General features: G+C 40.2%; 1 protein-coding gene across 1 annotated transcript in view; it reads right to left on the minus strand.

Moving 5' to 3' along the window:
• Positions 1-3,382: 3,382 nt before the first annotated feature.
• Positions 3,383-17,598, minus strand: part of HAPLN1 (hyaluronan and proteoglycan link protein 1) — a 32,080-nt gene continuing 17,864 nt past the window's right edge. Inside the window, exons 3-4 of the mRNA XM_009641148.2 lie at positions 10,797-11,099; positions 3,383-3,672 (exon numbers count right to left, since the gene is read on the minus strand). Of these exons, the coding sequence (XP_009639443.1) occupies positions 3,383-3,672; positions 10,797-11,099 (593 nt within the window). The remainder of the gene's footprint in view (positions 3,673-10,796; positions 11,100-17,598) is intronic.

Below are 17,598 nucleotides of genomic sequence, written 5' to 3' on the forward strand. Positions count from 1 at the left end.
CATTAGAACTGATTATTTTTTTCATACAAACATATTTTCATGAAACTATCCAATTAACTGTATCTGTTATAATAATACATAATGTTGTATATCAATATACAGATCTAAATCTAGCCTGATCCCAAATTAGACTATTGGGCTCTTCATAAGTAACATGACGAATGCAAATTCACATACTGCGACTCCATTACATGAACATATGATTCCTAGCAAGCAATATCTTCAAGGCGAACTTACAGGCGTAACTGAATGATAAATTTGGCCATCTGTGATCATACGCCAGCTCAGCGTCTCTCTGGAGACCTAATTCCTCGTTGCCCTGTGGTCTCTTTGCATTGCCAAGCTGGGAGCTCAGGGGCGTTCCCCGGAGCTGAGGGATCACCTGGGTGGTGCAGAGCCTGCTCAGCCACCGGCCCGGGGTATGGGTGATGCACAAAGCAGGGGTGGGTTGGGGGGATGCTACACCCGGGCTGTCACAGCGGCAGCCCAGAGATATAGATGCAGAAGGCATAAGCTAGCGCAAGCCTGAGATTGCTGTGATTTAGGACCTGACCAGCCATCTCCAGAGCGTTGCAAAGTTGGTGAAAGGCTGAATTCACCTTTCCCGCAGTGCCTTTGGTCTAGCAGTGAGGGCACTTTAGCCAGCCCCACGAGTGGGTTGGATGTGTACATTTTTTATGCAGGCAAAATATAATCCCCAGTCCTGCAAAAAAGATGCGTTTGGGTGAAACCCCGTGAAGGGTTTCCCTGGAGAGGTAAAAAAAAAAAAAAAATTCATGAGGGTATCTTCAACTCTGTGCAATAGGAAAACCATGCAGCCTCCTCCAGATCTAGCAGATCTTTGGGGAGGATAGAGCCAGCGGCATAAAAGGTTTCCCTCTTTACAGCAACTCTGGATCCAGCTGGACTATCAACCAGGATATTCCCTATAGCTTTTCCCATCCCACAACCTCCCTGTCCAAGCTTCAGAAAAGGCTATGAAATAGTGTGCCTCTTTTTCCATATTTCTGAAGGTTGGACAGGGGAATAACATGTATTCCTCTTGGTCATGGTCCAGTCTTGCACACCCCATTCCTTATCTTGTACAGATATTTTCCATTTCTCTTTCCATTTCTACTTTTTCTCCAAAGGGTTCAGAAAAGGTTCTGAATGGCCTGAGAAAGGGTGTGAAATGGACACTGATTTTAAAAAATGGTTGTTTGGAAATGATCACATGGGTTTAGGGGCTTGACCTGTAACAAGTCTCTATAACTAAGTGATAGAGTTTCAAGAAAATCCAATGCTTATCAGCCTAAAAAAAATGGGGGGTTTGGCACCAAGATTGCTTCATCTGTGTAGTATGAGCAAATATCCACAGAGGATGCAAATATCCTCAAAAGGATGGAAATTTGCCTCTGAGCTTGGTGGGACCGACCTCCAATGTAATACCCCTTACACTATGGTACCCTTCCACTACAATCCCACTATATATTATTCCTGGTTTGTTCACAGAATTTTAAAACAGGACCACAACCAATCCGGGAAAGAGATTTATTTACTCATGTCGATGGGAAAATAACTACACCAAAACTGTTCATTAAAGCATACCACTTGTGTCCTACTTGCATAAATACCACTATATCTCATTTAGATACAGAAACAATGGGAAGCTATAAAACTTTGCGTAATACAAATATTGGTCCTCTGAAATCTTCATAGTCAGCAAGCGTAGAGTAGGAAAAAAGAGTTCTCCATTTTTAAGTGGTAGAACCAATACTGGATAGAGAATGTCAAAACTGCCTAAGAGATTACTCAAGACCAAGATATTTTTAATCAGTGGCCTCTCTGTTTTTTGGATATCCAGCTTGAGACACCATAAGTGTAGTAAATTTTCAGAAAGCCTTGAGCACCCACTCTCTGAAAAACTGGTTGCGTTAAGGTATCTGAAGATGAGCACCAAGAATTGCTGCATCCAAAATGAGTATGCATCAGAAATCCGAATTCCCTCAAATTGGTATTTAGGGAGGACCTAGCGCTTTAGGCAGCTCTGAAAATCCTAGGCACCATGCACAGTGCATGTTTATCTCTGACACTGGCAGATATAGGTAAACATCTTCCACCTAGACCACTGCAGATTTAGTGAAAAGAAGTATTTAAATACTTTATTCTGTTAACTCTAAGGAGGATTAACTAAATAATTCAGGGCTAGAGATACTATTTTTTTTAATCAATATTTTAAAAAACAGATGTAATTTTTAGATAAAAATGAGATGTAAGGAAATAAAGTGTTTTGGTTTTTTTCTCTTCTATACCTTAATAGCTGGTTTCAGATTTAATAATCTTGTTCTAAGACTTAATAATTTTAATGTTTTTTTTTCTAATTTTATTTCTTGTGATGTGTAAATAGGTAAGAAATATTAAATATTGTAATGTTCTTTTGTTAAGACAATAACATTTCAAAGGCTAATGTAAAATCAAGCTGCTAAAGTTTATAATTTCTCTGTCCAGCAGTTCATTTATACAACTGCCCTGAGTAGATGCTATACGCTGCTTAGCAAATGGCCTTTAAGAGTTTAAAAATAACTCAGTAAAGCTACTCAAAGGTAACACATGACTTCTCAGGCATCTTCAATTGGAGTTAAGAAGAAAATAGGGTTTTCTCATTAGTTAATTATTCACTCCCTCATGAATGACTTCTACACAGCAAAAACACAATTGAAATGTTCAGGAGAACTAATTGTGCTTGTTCCTATGCATGGGACCATGAGCTTATTTTTCAGAAAGGCAAGATTTTAAATTGTAAAACTAGTCCTGTTTTTGTGGACTGTTTTAGCTGCTTTTATTAAACTCTGTGTAGTTCCCATGTAAAACCAGTGAAAACAGTTATTTTCTAACCTAACTATGTTTTTGTGAGGTTTTTTTCAAAACCTCACTGATCCCCTTTAACAAAAAGATTAACTTGTTTCAAAATTCCTGATATAATCAATTCGCAGTGTTTCTCAAACTGATACAAATATGTAAAATTTGTGCTTTTAAAAGCTTCTGCTTTGAGTAGCCTTACATTCCATAATTGTGCCCTAGCAATCATCAAGCTCTATTGCATGCCCCATTCATGGAAAGTATATTTTGTTAGGATGATGTAGCTTAAAGAATTTGGCTCTAAAACTTCCTTACCTAGAGCTTCCATTAAATTATATTAATTTAAAATATCTATGGAATGATACTTTTACAAAAATATTAAAACAAAAGAAAAACAAATTAATGGGTTGGATTTATGAAAAATTACTCTTTACAGTAAGTAAAAAAGGTTTATCACAGTTTTGGTAACTTGCATGAGTTCATATCGAAAAGAAATCTTTCACATGTTCTTAATGAATTTAGAACTTTTGTGCTCTAGGTATTTTCAGTTGTACGCTCGGAAGCAGTAGACACCATACAGCTTGTGCTTTTTATCAGGGAAGCCTACAAAGCGAACCGCTGCTTCGTTAGGACTGCAGCGTTTCCTTGGCCTGGAGATGGGGTAGCGGACGCTGCCGTCAGCTAGCCAGCCAGCGTCGCAGCGGTCGTACCCCAGGAGCTTCCAGGCAGCAAATATCTGGCCGACTTTAGCGATCTGAGCTCCATCCTTCAAGCACGCCTGAACGGCTTCGTCGTAGGTCAGCTTGGTTGGGTGAATTAGATAGTAAAAACGACCTAGCAAGAGAAAGAAGGAAAAAGGGTCATTAGTGACGGGGCTAAGATGATGTGATATAATAAAGGGGGTTTGAGGAGAAACGGGGATGTTCCATCGCAGACTCATATCAAACAGTGGTTGATTTGGGACCGTGCAATTTGTACATTGTCTTAATTATTTGTATAGTGAGTTGATAAATATCATGAGTAAAAAAAAAAAAGGAAAAAGACTGTTTGAACAACAAAAAAGTAGCACTATATTTATTTCTGCTAACTTAGCACAGCATGGCATCCCCCCCTCACTTGCTTTCAGTGGTAGCTGAACAGCTGCAATGAATATTCATCCTCAGAGGTAGAAAAACAGCGGGAAAAAGGTCAGGGGAGAGGGATGATGGAAGGCACCTTGGGATTCAGAGGAGGGCACCTGTTCTGAATCTGACTCTATGGTGCCAGATGCATTTGTCAACAAGGCGCCAATGACAAACCAGTCAAACGTCTGAGGAAACCCACAGGTTTCAGACAGAGCAGATCTCATGCAGTTGTAGCTTACAGACAGAGAAAGGAAATCAGCTAAACATCCAAAGCAGTGCATTTCTACATTATGCTCCCAGCATCAGCTTAAAACCCTGACAAGTTTTCCTCTCAGAAGCATGGCATAGTGAGACCTGGCCTTTGATAGCATGTGGGTGAGGGTGGCTGGAGGTAACACATGCCGTTTTACTCTCTGACAAGGCGGTGACCTCGTTTCTGATTAAGTACAAGCACAATTTTTATTATTTTTTTTTCTGCAAGAAAGCCGAGATATTGCACAGCTTCTGAGAAGCGGAGTTTGAGCCTGTGGTAGATCAAACCCAAGCCCATCATAAGTCTTCATTAGCAGTGTCAAAACCATGCACAGCAGTTATTCAGCCCTGTTTCTCTTTAGGCATCAAAGGGTATATCCTCACCCTAAGACAGCATTGAACTGATAGTGCTGCTAAGAAAAATGTGCCCCTGTCTCAAGGTAATGAAAACATATGCCAGCAAGTAAAGCTCAGAAAGGAAGTCTCCCCCTACTAATCCATAAGCACATTAATGCTAACATTAATTTCTTTTATCAAGGCAATATAAATGCGTCGTAAGCCTTTCATTCATTTTATTTAGGGTTATTTATCATCGCCGATTTGACAATTAACCAAGTGCGAGGTAGAAATGGATTGCAGAGGAATAGTGTTTTTTTGAAGGAATAATAATTTCCAAATAAATTCACGACTTTTCAATCCAACTGTCCTGTAAGAGAAAAGTTAGCTGAAAAACAAAGGAACTTATTCATGTGGAGATCTTCTAATTCCAGAGCACACTCTTTACTTTTTAACTAAGAATGTGCCCCACAATAATATCCTTTTTCTTCCTCATAAAAAACAGGCAAACACAAACAGAATTACGCTCCATTTCAGATTATTTTCTTGGTGAAGAAAAAGCAGTGAGCAAGATGAAGAGTTACATCAGTTCCAGAACCCTGTAAAAAACACATAGCTTTTTTCTAAGTGAAGAAATGTTCAGGTCAGATGACAATATAAAGATAATTGAATTACCTTTGTGTAAAGGCTGGAAATCGTATACCATAACAAGAACATAAAAAAAAAAAAAAAGGCATTTACATTCCAGCTGTATTGGAGAAGAAACTTTTACAAAATCTCGTTGCTGTCAGAGACGGTATCAACAGTATTTCCATAGAAAACTGTTGAGTGTAGATAATCTACTCCTCTGTAAAATGCTTGTTTAACTCCGTTTCAGCAAGTTGAGAGCATTTACAAGGTGTTACCAAAAGAGAAGGTTTATTAAGTGGAAACCTGTTCCTACTATGTTATTAAGAGGTTTCCCCAAAGCAAACAGGATTTCAGACTTCGGGGAACAGGGATTTGGACTGGTAGTATGTAAACTTCACCTAGCTTATTAGCTGCTCTTCAAACCATATGTCAATGGAATGTAATTTCCTAGGGATTTGCAGTAAGGTCAGGCTTTTGACACATGACATCAATAAGAAAAACTGCTACACCCTGCCCCTTCCTTAAACAGCAGAACTTTAATAGTAAACCCCACAGGGGTGCATTGTGTATCCAGAATGTCTGATTAAATAAAATTTTGTTAATAAACTTAGTACAGATTTGCTGGTTTTCCCCTGCTAATAGGTTAGAAAGGTTCCTAACTGTTCAATCTTAGTATTTATTAATTGCTGTGGAAGGAGAGGGAGGCATTAACTGTCTGTCTCTCATTAATATCTGATAGTTGGGTCACTCCTACAGAGGATGAGTGTTCTTGATTTGACTTCTCACATCCAAATCATGGGGCAGGAGGATTATGCAAACCTAATCAATCCCCATCTATGATAGCTATTTTAAGCTTTTGCATGTAACAGAAAAGCTTAAAGAGGAAAACTTGAGCACTTGACCTAAATCCCCTACACCCTTGTGACTGTGGGAGTTTGAGGGATGCATCACCCTTGGAGATCTTTCCCAGCTCAGCTCTAAATTGAAAGACTTAAGAGTAAGTATTTATATTGCAGCTGGGGGTACTAGACAGTGGGCCACCATCTGCAGAGGCACAGCAAGGCCGTACCACCCCATTTGCTATTTTCTGCATGAAAGTGTAAATGCAATGCCTTCAAAAGAGGGTCCTTGGTGGAGCGCTCAGGGAGGATGCCTCCACATGCAGCCAGCCATCAAGTATCCAAGCACTTGGGCTCAGTCCTGAGACTACTCCTGGCAGGTTACTGGCTTGCTGGGGTGGCATCTTGCTCAGTCTCATGGCTTCCATGCTTTGCAGGGGCAGCCGAGCTGCAAGCTCTGCCTGCTGGGTGGCAGCAAGCATTAGAGGAGCACGGAGGGCAGGGTGGCCTTCCAGTCAGCCATCGACATACATGCTGAAAAGCTTACAGCCACAGAAATCAGTAAAGTTGTTTTACCGTGTAAAGAGCAAACTGGTCTAGTTTGTGGTTTCATATGGCCATAAAAGGCGTTCTCAGCAGCCAGCGGGGTATATCTGTAGCTTGCACAACATGTAGATCCTGTCATCTGCTCAGCAGACTTGGTTCAGTATATCTTATAACAATACTAAACAGAGAGAAGCCATTGTCCCTCAAAATTCAAGAACATGTTAAAAATTTGTGATGTGGGAACAATTTAAAAAAAAATCCTCTTCCAGCTCCTCCCAACGTCAGCAGTAAATCTGGTGACTCAGAAGCAACCACTTCTAAGAAAGGTTATGAAATTTTCTCTTGGGGAGGTTTGTTTCTCTTTTTAGAACAATGGCTACATGTTCCCAGCAATAAAACATTCTGAAATGGTCAAATGAACCATCAGCATGCATTATCCAGAGATGACTTTCTATACCTTTCTCCAATTTAAATGTCGGGGGTGGTTAGCTTATCATATGCATTACTGTAAGAAGTTCACAGCTGCACTTTTAATGTGATCCCTATTCTTTGTGTATATATTCTTTGTAACTTTGCTAACATGAGATTTTTACTTGATTCTGCTAGAGCTGATACAAATCAATTAAGCACCATGGTTCTGTGCTCAAAGTATATAACAAAATGCTAATGAGCAGAAAGTGTGACACAAGCTCTACTTATCCCTTTCTTCTTTGAAAATGATTAATTATAGAGGAGCTGATAGATATGTTTATATTTAGCTCACTTAACGCTTTTTGGTGCAAAAGATTCCCATGGTTTTTTCTTCAAGAATCTCACTGTTCTCCTTCTCGTCCTTTGAAATTAAGCAAAGAATAACTACTCAGCTATACCATCATACATGCTTTGTCCCACACCTTTTGGGGTCTGTGGGGAAGACTGCAACAAAAGGATTTAGCTGTGTATATTCCCCTGAATTGGTGCTAGACACCTAAATTGACCTTCCAGAGGGAATGTGTGGAAGAGGAGCATCCTCCTTCCTTGGGGCAGGGATGGAAGAGAAACTGGAGTGGTCGGCAGCCCTTGCAACCCTCTGGATCATGGCAGGTTGTCCCACCACGTGGGGCAGGAATCTTAGCTTTCCTAAAGAGAGCATGGACTAAAGTGGCTCCTACTATGAATGAAAAGCAGAGAAGAAATGGGCTGTGAGGGAGCGGAGCTGAGCACACAGCCATCAGGAAATTCCAACATGGAGTTTCCAAATTTAAGTTAGATACTTTTCACTTGTGCATATTCATTTTCAACAGTCTTTACCAATGTGAGGAATGTAAAAGCAGGTTGGGAAACACATTGCCATCCAACAGTTATCTCTATGGAGGCAAAAAAATTGTGTTATATCACATTATTTTGCTAGATTTAATGCATAGAATTATGCTAATGTTACTCTTTGCATTGTTTTATGAAACACATCACTATATACTCTGATAAACTGGTAAATTGCTGGTACTACTATTTAGAAAGTGTATGAAATATTTTCAGGTTTTTGGGTCTGCCTGCACAGACACAAAACATGGACAGTTCTTCTATGAACCAACCGAATGATTTGAGTATGAAGCAGTTATACAGGCAGAACAAAATGTTCAACTATTGCACTTTTACTAGTCTAATAAAAGGCAGTGCAGAATGCAGTTTCATAAAGTACTAAAATTATTTCACATTGCATTGAAGACAAACTTTGCTAAAAGAAGTTCGCTGTGGGGGCAACAGGAATGCAGGTAGAATTCTTCACTAATGGTATAACCCCCCCTTTTTTTACAAGTGTTTTTTGGTGTATTCAGCTCATCACAGATGGGATTCAACAGTTCCAGAGTGAAAACACTGAACCTGGATTTGAACTGACTGGTCTGATAACTAGGTTTTCAATGTTCACCTTGATGGCTGAATGTAATTTTGCTGGTCTGTACCTTTCTTCTTCAGGTAAAAAACAAGTTTTTCATGTATTTTAGACAAAGACTTTTTAGCTTTGGCTGCTGAACTATTTAAAATTAAGCCCAATCCATTTAGGAGAAATCTACACCTCACTCACCCTCTTTCTTCATAGCAGCTCCCACAACTGACACTCTTTGAGATTTTTTTTTTTTTTAAACTTGCCTTATACTCCCCTGATGCTGGGGCTCTTGGCATTTTTCCAGCTCCCTGACATAAAGCTGAAGGCTTCTCTGTTTCATACTGCCAGGAGACTCCAGCAGTCACTGCCACCACTGGAAATGCATGGCGCCCTGACCACTTCTCATTTTCCTTGGCTGTTCCTGACCTGAGAGAATCAATATTGGGTGTAGCAGAAATAGATCTTTGCCCACTATATTTGGCAATTGCAACCTGGTGGCAAAATGGGTTATTATAAGCTTTTCCCTTTACAGTGAGAAAGCTAACGTATGCTGCCAAGCGTACATAAGCTATCTTAAGTTTCGAGCTGAAAATAGGAAGTTGGCATCTTGGGAGAGCGATTGGCTTTATTAAGGTAAGGTGGATATTAAGGTAAGCTTGGGACACGAACAGTGGACACAGCAGGGACATGTGAGGATAACGTAACCTGGGGAGCTGCTGGTTAAGGAAGTGGACACTGAGAGAAGCAGAAATCCAGACTTTCTGCTGACACCTTGAGAAACTTAGATGGCAGTGAGCTGTGGGGAACTAGAAAAAATGGTGCTCGGCTCTATATATCATCCTATCGTTGTGTAGTGTTCTGTCTTGCAGGACAATTTAACAGACTGACCTAGGAGGAGATTCATTTTTGTGTCTTGTCTTTGATTTCTCTACTACTTGTATAGCTTATCCTCACCCTACCTCATTTCTCTTTCTCCCTCTTTCTCTCTTTTGCTGTATCAATGCACAGACAATGTTTATCTGTCAGTACCTTTTCTTTTTTTTTTCCCAGAAATGATTTTTCTCTTTCCTTAAGAGATATTGTCCAGCTGCGAGTGTGGAAAAGGGTGGTGATTAGTCATCAGTAGTCACAAATGTTTATTCAGCAAGCATTATAAATAGCGTAGCTATCACATTTTAATTCTTTTTCCTTGTTTATTTTATTCCTCAGTGCTATTTCTATAGTACGAGGTTAAATCTGCAATTAAGAGATGAGCTCATGTAGGATCTTGCCTTGGATAAATGAAGCAAGAAAAGAATGAGCCAGCATTTCATGGAATGATGCAGCATGATAAAAATCAGCTACGCTTGTTTCAGACTGCATCCAGCCTCATGTAATATTGTTGGTTTGAGCATTTGGGGGTTTTTTGAGAGGGTGGAGCAGACCTAGCACTACAGCGTATCTTCTGAGAGCAAGGCTTATGTTTGGTTTTTTTGGTGTGCTGTAGGACAAAAATGCTTCATCGTGGCTAAGTGATCTGTGCATAAACAGAAAAAGCCAGGCTCCTTGGTTTGGGTGGGCTGCAAGCCAAACATGTGCAAAGTTGTGTAAGAATTATCCAGAAGTATGATGCTGTAGAGGATTGTAGACTCCTTTTGCACATGTTTGCTTGCAGCGTTCCTCTTATTCACAGCCATGCTTTCTAAATCCTTTTCAGCCACTAGATTAAACCTGAATTGATAGCAAGCTGAGATCAAGTAATTTCATACCTAAAGTAACATCTACAAATAGCAAAAAAGCTTGCAGTCACTAAAATAAGGCTTAGAGCAGACGAAGTTCACAGCAAAAGTGAACAGGGGTTTGGCAGGGTACTAAGATTAGGAATCTAAACTACAGAAATAGCTTTGCTGATAAGGAATTATTAGTCACATTAGACCTGGTACATGAGCAGGAGCTGCTTGACACGATAGCACAGATGAAGTGGTGTTCAGAATGTTGTTTTGGTGATATATTTAAGCTGTAAAACACCACAATTATGATTGAATTCAACAGGAAAGCTCAATTAATGAATTGCACGTTTCTTCATCACTTTAGCTGAAATAAACTGGGCATATATCAGCACTAAAAGAGTACATATAAATTTTGATGGGGTGAAAGCAGAGGTATTAGAAACTCTTGCCAATACAAGTTCTGAGTTGCAAAAACGATCTACGTGAACATGTGGCAAAGACAACTTTACTCTGCGCATGTGTCCTTGTAAATTCAACAATAACATTTTCCAAGCCTAACATAAGCTTTGACAAATCAAATACCACTTGCTTCCATTGGAGTTTCTTTCCTAAGCATAGAAAAACTCGTTTACAAGATAGGGGTGAAGAAGGCTCTTACCGTTGAAGTTTGAAGTGAAACAGAAAACATCGTATCGGCTTTTATCTTTATCCCAGAACCCGTAATTCCTGACCCCAGGCACTGTGTTCCTCCCTCCGCAGGGCTCCCTGGGCTTGGTGATGGGGTACTGCACGGAGCCGTCGCTGAGCCAGCCGGCGTTACACCAGTCCAGCCCGGACCTCCAGGCGTCGTAGAGCTGGTCAAAGGAGGCAATAACAGAGTCTTGGTCCAGACACGCTTGCTGAGCCTCGTGGAAGTTCAAGTTGTAACGACCCAGACGTGGAGAGTAAGGGAATACGACCCCTGAAGTGGTAGAAAGAGGGTGAGTTAATGGACACCGAAAGAACAGAAGAAAGGGAAACAGCATCTGCAGTCACCAGAAGCAGAAATAAAGGTTAACACCACAACATGTGTCAGACGGTTGTTCTATTTCTGTGGAAAAACACACTGTCAGCACATCAGCCATTAGGTTGGAGAAGGGGATAGGGCTGCCGCTTTACCTAGCCAGCTCCTCTCCCTGTAACCTCATCCCTTTCCCAGTGGGAACCATGCCAGGACTGCACGCTGCTCCCATCTGCAGCTTTGCTGTCCCCATTGTGATCTCGCCCTCATGCACTCTGGGAGTGCTTAGAGATGAGCAGAGCTGGCTGAAATTTTGCAACTATGCATTTTTCATCAGAAAATTCCGGTTTATCACCTCTAAGGTCAATTTCTCATTTAAAAAAAAGTAAATTAAACCCCAGCCTAGTTCTATTTTTTGTGGGATGGGATTTAGGGACTTTCTGGCAGCCATTTAGAAAGAAGAAACTGTTGGGCAGAGGCATATGAACTATTTCTTTCTACACATAGACATTAAAATGAAATGCTTTGATTGACATAAAAGAGTGCTATATTCTTCACATGGATCTTTGCCAAAATTTCCTGAGAGGTTCAAGACAGTTGGTTTTTTGTTTGTCTGTTTGTATTCTGTTTCACATTATCCTAGGAACTGGAAGGTATTTCATGCCTGGCTTAATAACAACAGTTTAAAGCTAGACCAGTAGGAGGCATAATTTTAGTCTCCTGAGGTCTTGAAGTAGGAAATCTATAGGGAAATAAAATCAGTGAAGTTGCGCGTGGTTTTAGGGAGACATTTCTGCTACTTTCCAGATGGGTTTTGGCAGTTTGTAACCACTAAAGGAGGGAGAGCTCCTCACAGAGGGCATCAGGGAGCACGGTTCCTTGAGCAGAAGACAGGTTTCCCCAGTTGCAGAAGGTGAGCCCTTGCTGCACAGCACGCAGGAACACAAGGCAGCCCTAATAGGAAGCCATGTGAGACACTGCCTTCCCTCGCTACCTCTGTGGCTGCCAAAAGCACTGCTGGCTTAACCAAAGGACGCTTGCTGCAGAGCCACTGTGCAAGGAACATGGACCTGCCAAATGCTTCCTTCCACCCCTGAGGACCAGCCACAGGCCGCCCCAAAGCCCTGTCTGTTGCTCATCGGTGGTGAGCCATTGCAGACATGCATGGCAGGGAGACCTTCTCCATAACAGAGGTCATCCAAGAGGAAATGGGAAACATGGGGACACCTGCGGAATTGTTTCAGCAGCAACACTTAATCAAAGTCATTGCCCTTATCTGATAGATTCTTCCACAGTACATTTTCTGCTTGTTTTATGAAAAAGATCTGTAGTTAAAGATTACTTCTTGAAGCATGAAAGATGTTTCAGAAAATGCTGAAGAACCACCTCCCCATGTGGCTCTGATAAAAGAGGAGAGAGAGACTTGAAACGGATCAGACCACCCTAATCTTTGGCAGGGTTTAGAAACTTAACTCAGATCTAAATTTTACAGTTGGCTTTAGCCCAGTCTCATAATAAGCTGAAATAAAACGGCATCAGAGAAGATCCAGCTCAGAATGTTTATTCTCAAACAACTTTGTAGAACTAAGTGCTGTAGGATGCAGAGGGACTGAAGACAAGATAATACATGACATGAGCCAAAAACTTTACACTGGTGTAAACATCCATCTTCCTTTTTACTTTCTCCCTGCTGATGAATTCTCCCGCCTATAACAAGTTCCTTGTCTCCAGGGTAATGTAGCATAGGATAGAGAAATTACACTATGGTCATGCAAGACTGTCACTATGCAGTGAAGCCATTCTTCTTTCTGAACATTCAAACCCACTTTGGTGTCTATTCCACCGGTATCTTAATTGCTGCTTTTCTTCCCTTCTCTCCCTCACCCATCTATCGTCCAACAAGTGTTATTTTTGTTACTCAAACCCTTTATTATTACTAAATCTCAGTGACTTGGTCCAAGAAAATAAAGCATGCAAATGTAAACTTGGCAGGGTAATAATAAACAATATTTTGCTCTCCTTCAGCAATTAACTAGAGTCTGCTGAGGTTCTTTCTTTTTGCAAATCCTTTGTTAAAGGTCTCTTCAGTTATTAGCTGTTCTGAACTATAAAGCATGAATGAAATGTAACACAACATGAGCTGTTAACTGTAACTTCATAAACAAGAGTCTGTAGGTATTTCATGTTTTTCTGCATCTCTGTCTTTCCTTCCTCCTCCTCACCTCTAATTTAAAAAAATATCCATTCCCCCTCCATGCTAATGGATATCATGAACTATAATAAAAATGTAGCAGATGTCAGGGGCATCCAAGCTTTATTACTTTATTAGAAAATCAATACTTATTATTTTTCCAGAACTACACTTCCCCAGAGAACCAACTCCTTGTCCAGTACATGTGCATGATTTGCATATACATGTAAAAAAATCCCTAAAATCATCAGAGGTGGGTATTTTTAAGTCAGGATCTAAACTTACATACTTCTAAAAACTGAGCAACAATTAGTTGGAAACTATTCAAACAGATTTGATTCCTTAAGGTTTCCAAAGTCACTTTTTAAAGTGAAAAATTAAGGGTTATTTTTTAATGTAAATTTGCTACAAATCTACTTGAGTTTGACAGTTTGGGACACAATGTTTTAATAACATAAATATGCACAAAACTATAATACTAGCTTCAGGCTATACTCGGGTAGACTGCATAGAAGCTGATTTTTGTTTGAGTTCATCTGTAGTACACGCCTGCAACTGATTAGCATTAATTTCACCCTGCAGATGGGGCCATTGGTGATTTGGTATAGCAAAATTGACTGGGTATGTGTTTTGTGTAGCTTTGCATTATCTTGCATCTTTGTTAATATAATTTTTTTTCTTCTTCATTTCCCTATCAAATCTAACAGCTAGATCTTACTATTCATCTTCCTTTTGTTACAATTTAGCAGTGCTGAACTTCAGCTAATTGCAAAGCATCTTCTTTGGTCCTGGATCTTATAACCTGTCAAAAGATAATACAGCCCATCTGTTCCTGAATGGACAAAAGCTGTCCTGAGGCTTGTTACTGTTCCCAGACTACAAACTAAGTCTCGACTCCTGACTCCAACGCTGTGTTTTACCGCTAGACAAAACACTCGCTTCCAAACGTTAACAAATTCAGCTTAGGAAACAGAGGAAGCGGAATACTTCTAGCCTCAGATGGTTAAAAACTGGTTATATCATGGGAAGACTGAGTTGAGGAAGCTTAACTTGACCTTAGTGATTCGGCTTCCTACCCTCGGGAAGCAGCTGAGACACTAGTGAAGCCGTCAGGGGGAATATTAATTTACAATATAGACTTCACAGTGTGGCTCCTCTCCTGGACACATGGCTTCCTGGAACAGGCCCTACCCCCAGGGAAGGACTTTCTTTCCTCCAAGCAAGAGAGGAAGAACCCAAAACACATCAGTTCAGTGGAGAATAAATCTATTAGTGAAAGAGGAGGGCTGGGTGAGGCTTGCTGTATGTACCTGTGACAACGCAATCGCAGTCCTGAAAATGACTGTTGTAATGGAAATTAGGATTTCTACATCAGAACATAAGAACCAGATGTATAACATATCCTTCCCACATGCACGTCTGTAATGCCTTGAACTGCCTTACCTTCAGTTCCACATATGTACAACTCTGCTTCTGTTACTGTGGATTTTAGGGAATGCAAAAGATATGATACTTGTGTGTCCTTTGTAAACTATTTGTATTTAGGTAATCCCTAAAATTCAGTGCGAGTGCTTTGCAACTACCCATTCACTACAGACACATTGTCAGCTCTAACCGTTACCCAAGACAACAGGGTGAGGAAATAACCTTAGAAAGCTCAAGTCCTGTAACAATTTATGGGTGTCTATTAAGCCAGCTCCATATACAATTAGCAGTTTTAAAAGTATTTACACATAGAACAAAATAACACAATTTTCTGTTGACTCATGTGGAAAAAAAGGCCTTTTCACAGCCAGAGTAAAGAAATGAACTTCCTTGAGTTCCAGCCCAAACAGAAAAGTAAGTTTTCTTGTAGCCAGTGTAAACACCAGGTAACAGTAGGGTTTGCTATATACTATACTGTAGGGTACAGTTTTACACTGGCAGGTTCATACACTTAATGGCAAAATTTTCCATGCTGGATTTCTAAAATTCAGTGAAAAGTGGTAAGTCTCTCATTTTTCTCAACAATCCAGCTCCATTTCTCTGCCTGTCAGGACTGTCAGATATCTGATCATCCAGCACAGACTCCATGGGTGGGCCACTTGCCGTCAGCAGGTATCAACCTCCCTAAAAATGAAACTGAAGCCTGAAATGGTGTCCCTCCAGCCCACAGCATCCCATAACCAAGCTGTAGTGGGGTTCTTTTTTCTGACAAATACAAGCATACAAACTAGACTTGGCTGGCCTGGGGATAGGTTATTCCCTTATTTTTCTGCAGCCTTTATTTTGGCTACTGTTGGTAGTATCCACTAAATTTGGATACTGTTGTCTTTCTTTGCTCTCCTTAGGCTAATTAGACCTAATTCTTTTAGAATTTTCCTTTCAGCTCATCATCATTTTCACATTATTTTTTGCTGCTTTATTTTAAACATTTTACTTCACCTGCACCTTTCAAGTGCCATTTCTCACAGCACTTGCAATCACAGCTGTGTCTGCAAAGACCTGCTACCCTGTTACAGAAGGAATCACATTGGTCCATCCTGACTTACTCTTGACAAACTCCTGTTGCCTTTTACAAGACCTTTTGTTGTCTTCTAGGCGCCCACAAATAGTGTGTCCTATAAAATCAGTCTTGCAGCAGAGAGAACAACAGATTTGTCACGAAAAGGATATTTAAAATAGCTTTGTGTGTATGAATGTAACACCAATACACAGAAGAAACAAATATGACATGCATGTTAGGCTAAATCTGATTTCTCCTGCTGTTGAGAGCATGAAGTTGGTTTCATGTTGGTTTCACATTGGTTTCAGCTATGAATTCCCCATTGCCTACATCCAACTTAAGAGCAAATGACTAGGTTAGAAAATGATTGCTGTGACAATTTGGAAGAATTTGTTTATATGGAGCTTATGGATTTTTTTTTTTGATCTATATTTTAACTATAAAGCCTGTTTTTTAAAGAGGTGCCTGTTCTTTTTCTAACGCTGCCTTGGACATAAAGGCTAACATACCTTCAAACAAGATCATAAAACCTGATGGGTTGTTTGGTTCATGTGGAGCACCCAAAGAGTTAGTTTCTATCTAAAAGCAGAGATTAATTCTATGGAGATTTTTAATGGCTGTATCTAGATATGCATATTTCTGTTGAACGTACAAAGTAATTAGTTTATAGCCTATATTGGAAAACTACTGTGTTCAGTTATCACCTCTCTCTGAAGACAGAAACTATTTAAAAGTTCCTAATAGACTAAAAGTCTGCCTTTGGCAGTCCAGCCTTGTTCTACTTTCTTTGCCACCTGGCCCATTTGAATCTCACCAAGGAATAGTACACAAAATCTGTGGCTGAGCAGTGCATCTGAGGGCCAGTGCTGGAGCGTGCACATGCCTGGGAAGCCGAAGCACACAAACCTGAGGCAGTGAGATTCATTACAGTGCCCAGTATTCATAAAAAAGGAAAATAGTAAAGCACTAACATAAAGAAAATTTAGTGTAGAACAGTAAAACACCAACATAAAGAAAATTTAATGTAAGCTGAGAATTCTTTCTTTGCTTATGACTCAGGCAACAATATCTACCTGCCATAGGAGACCTTTTACTTTGTTAAGCTTCTGACTCTCAGGACATTTGACAATGAGTGTAAAACTCATGAGCCGTATTTTATGTGCAGGAGGAGAGTAAGGCTGTTTCAGTGAGAAAATGGCTTTGGTGACAAGGCCAACATAAAAAGTGTCCTGCTCCCTGCAGTACTTGACATTTCTTGCAGCCACTGTGCCCAGCCCAACCCTCCTGCCCTTAGACCAGTCCTTGTGCTTAAGGCTACAAACAGGGTGATAATCATGACATGACTGAACAGTTCTTAAAGCTGGTGGTTGTGAAATAGCGCAGTGAATCCTAATCCCTGAGCCTTAGCTGCTAGAACAGCACTGTCTTGCCAGTGCAGGCGGAAAATGGTATGGTTCTGCCTTAAATAATAGCGAAGAAAACATACCAAAACCATGTAAGGTATGTAAGAAATACAGACTGAATTTAATTCCACTGTTTTTTCAAAGCTAAAAGTAACCAATTATTAGGAACAGCTTATTGAATAACACTCTCAGGAGGCCTTTAAGCCTAATAAGAATAAAACACTACCACATTCACAGAAGAAAAAAAGGTCCATTGAGGTAGAGGTCAACTATTTTCATATTGATATATTAACATGCTTTTGCCTAGTCAAAGCTATACTGTTTGTACAGTGAGCTCACGCTGGAGCAGTCAGCTGTTTTGCATTGCTAGCGGGCATTCCT

The sequence above is a fragment of the Egretta garzetta genome, unplaced genomic scaffold (assembly GCF_000687185.1).
Source record: "Egretta garzetta isolate BGI_Z169 unplaced genomic scaffold, ASM68718v1 scaffold136, whole genome shotgun sequence".
In the NCBI taxonomy this organism is placed as follows: domain Eukaryota; kingdom Metazoa; phylum Chordata; class Aves; order Pelecaniformes; family Ardeidae; genus Egretta; species Egretta garzetta.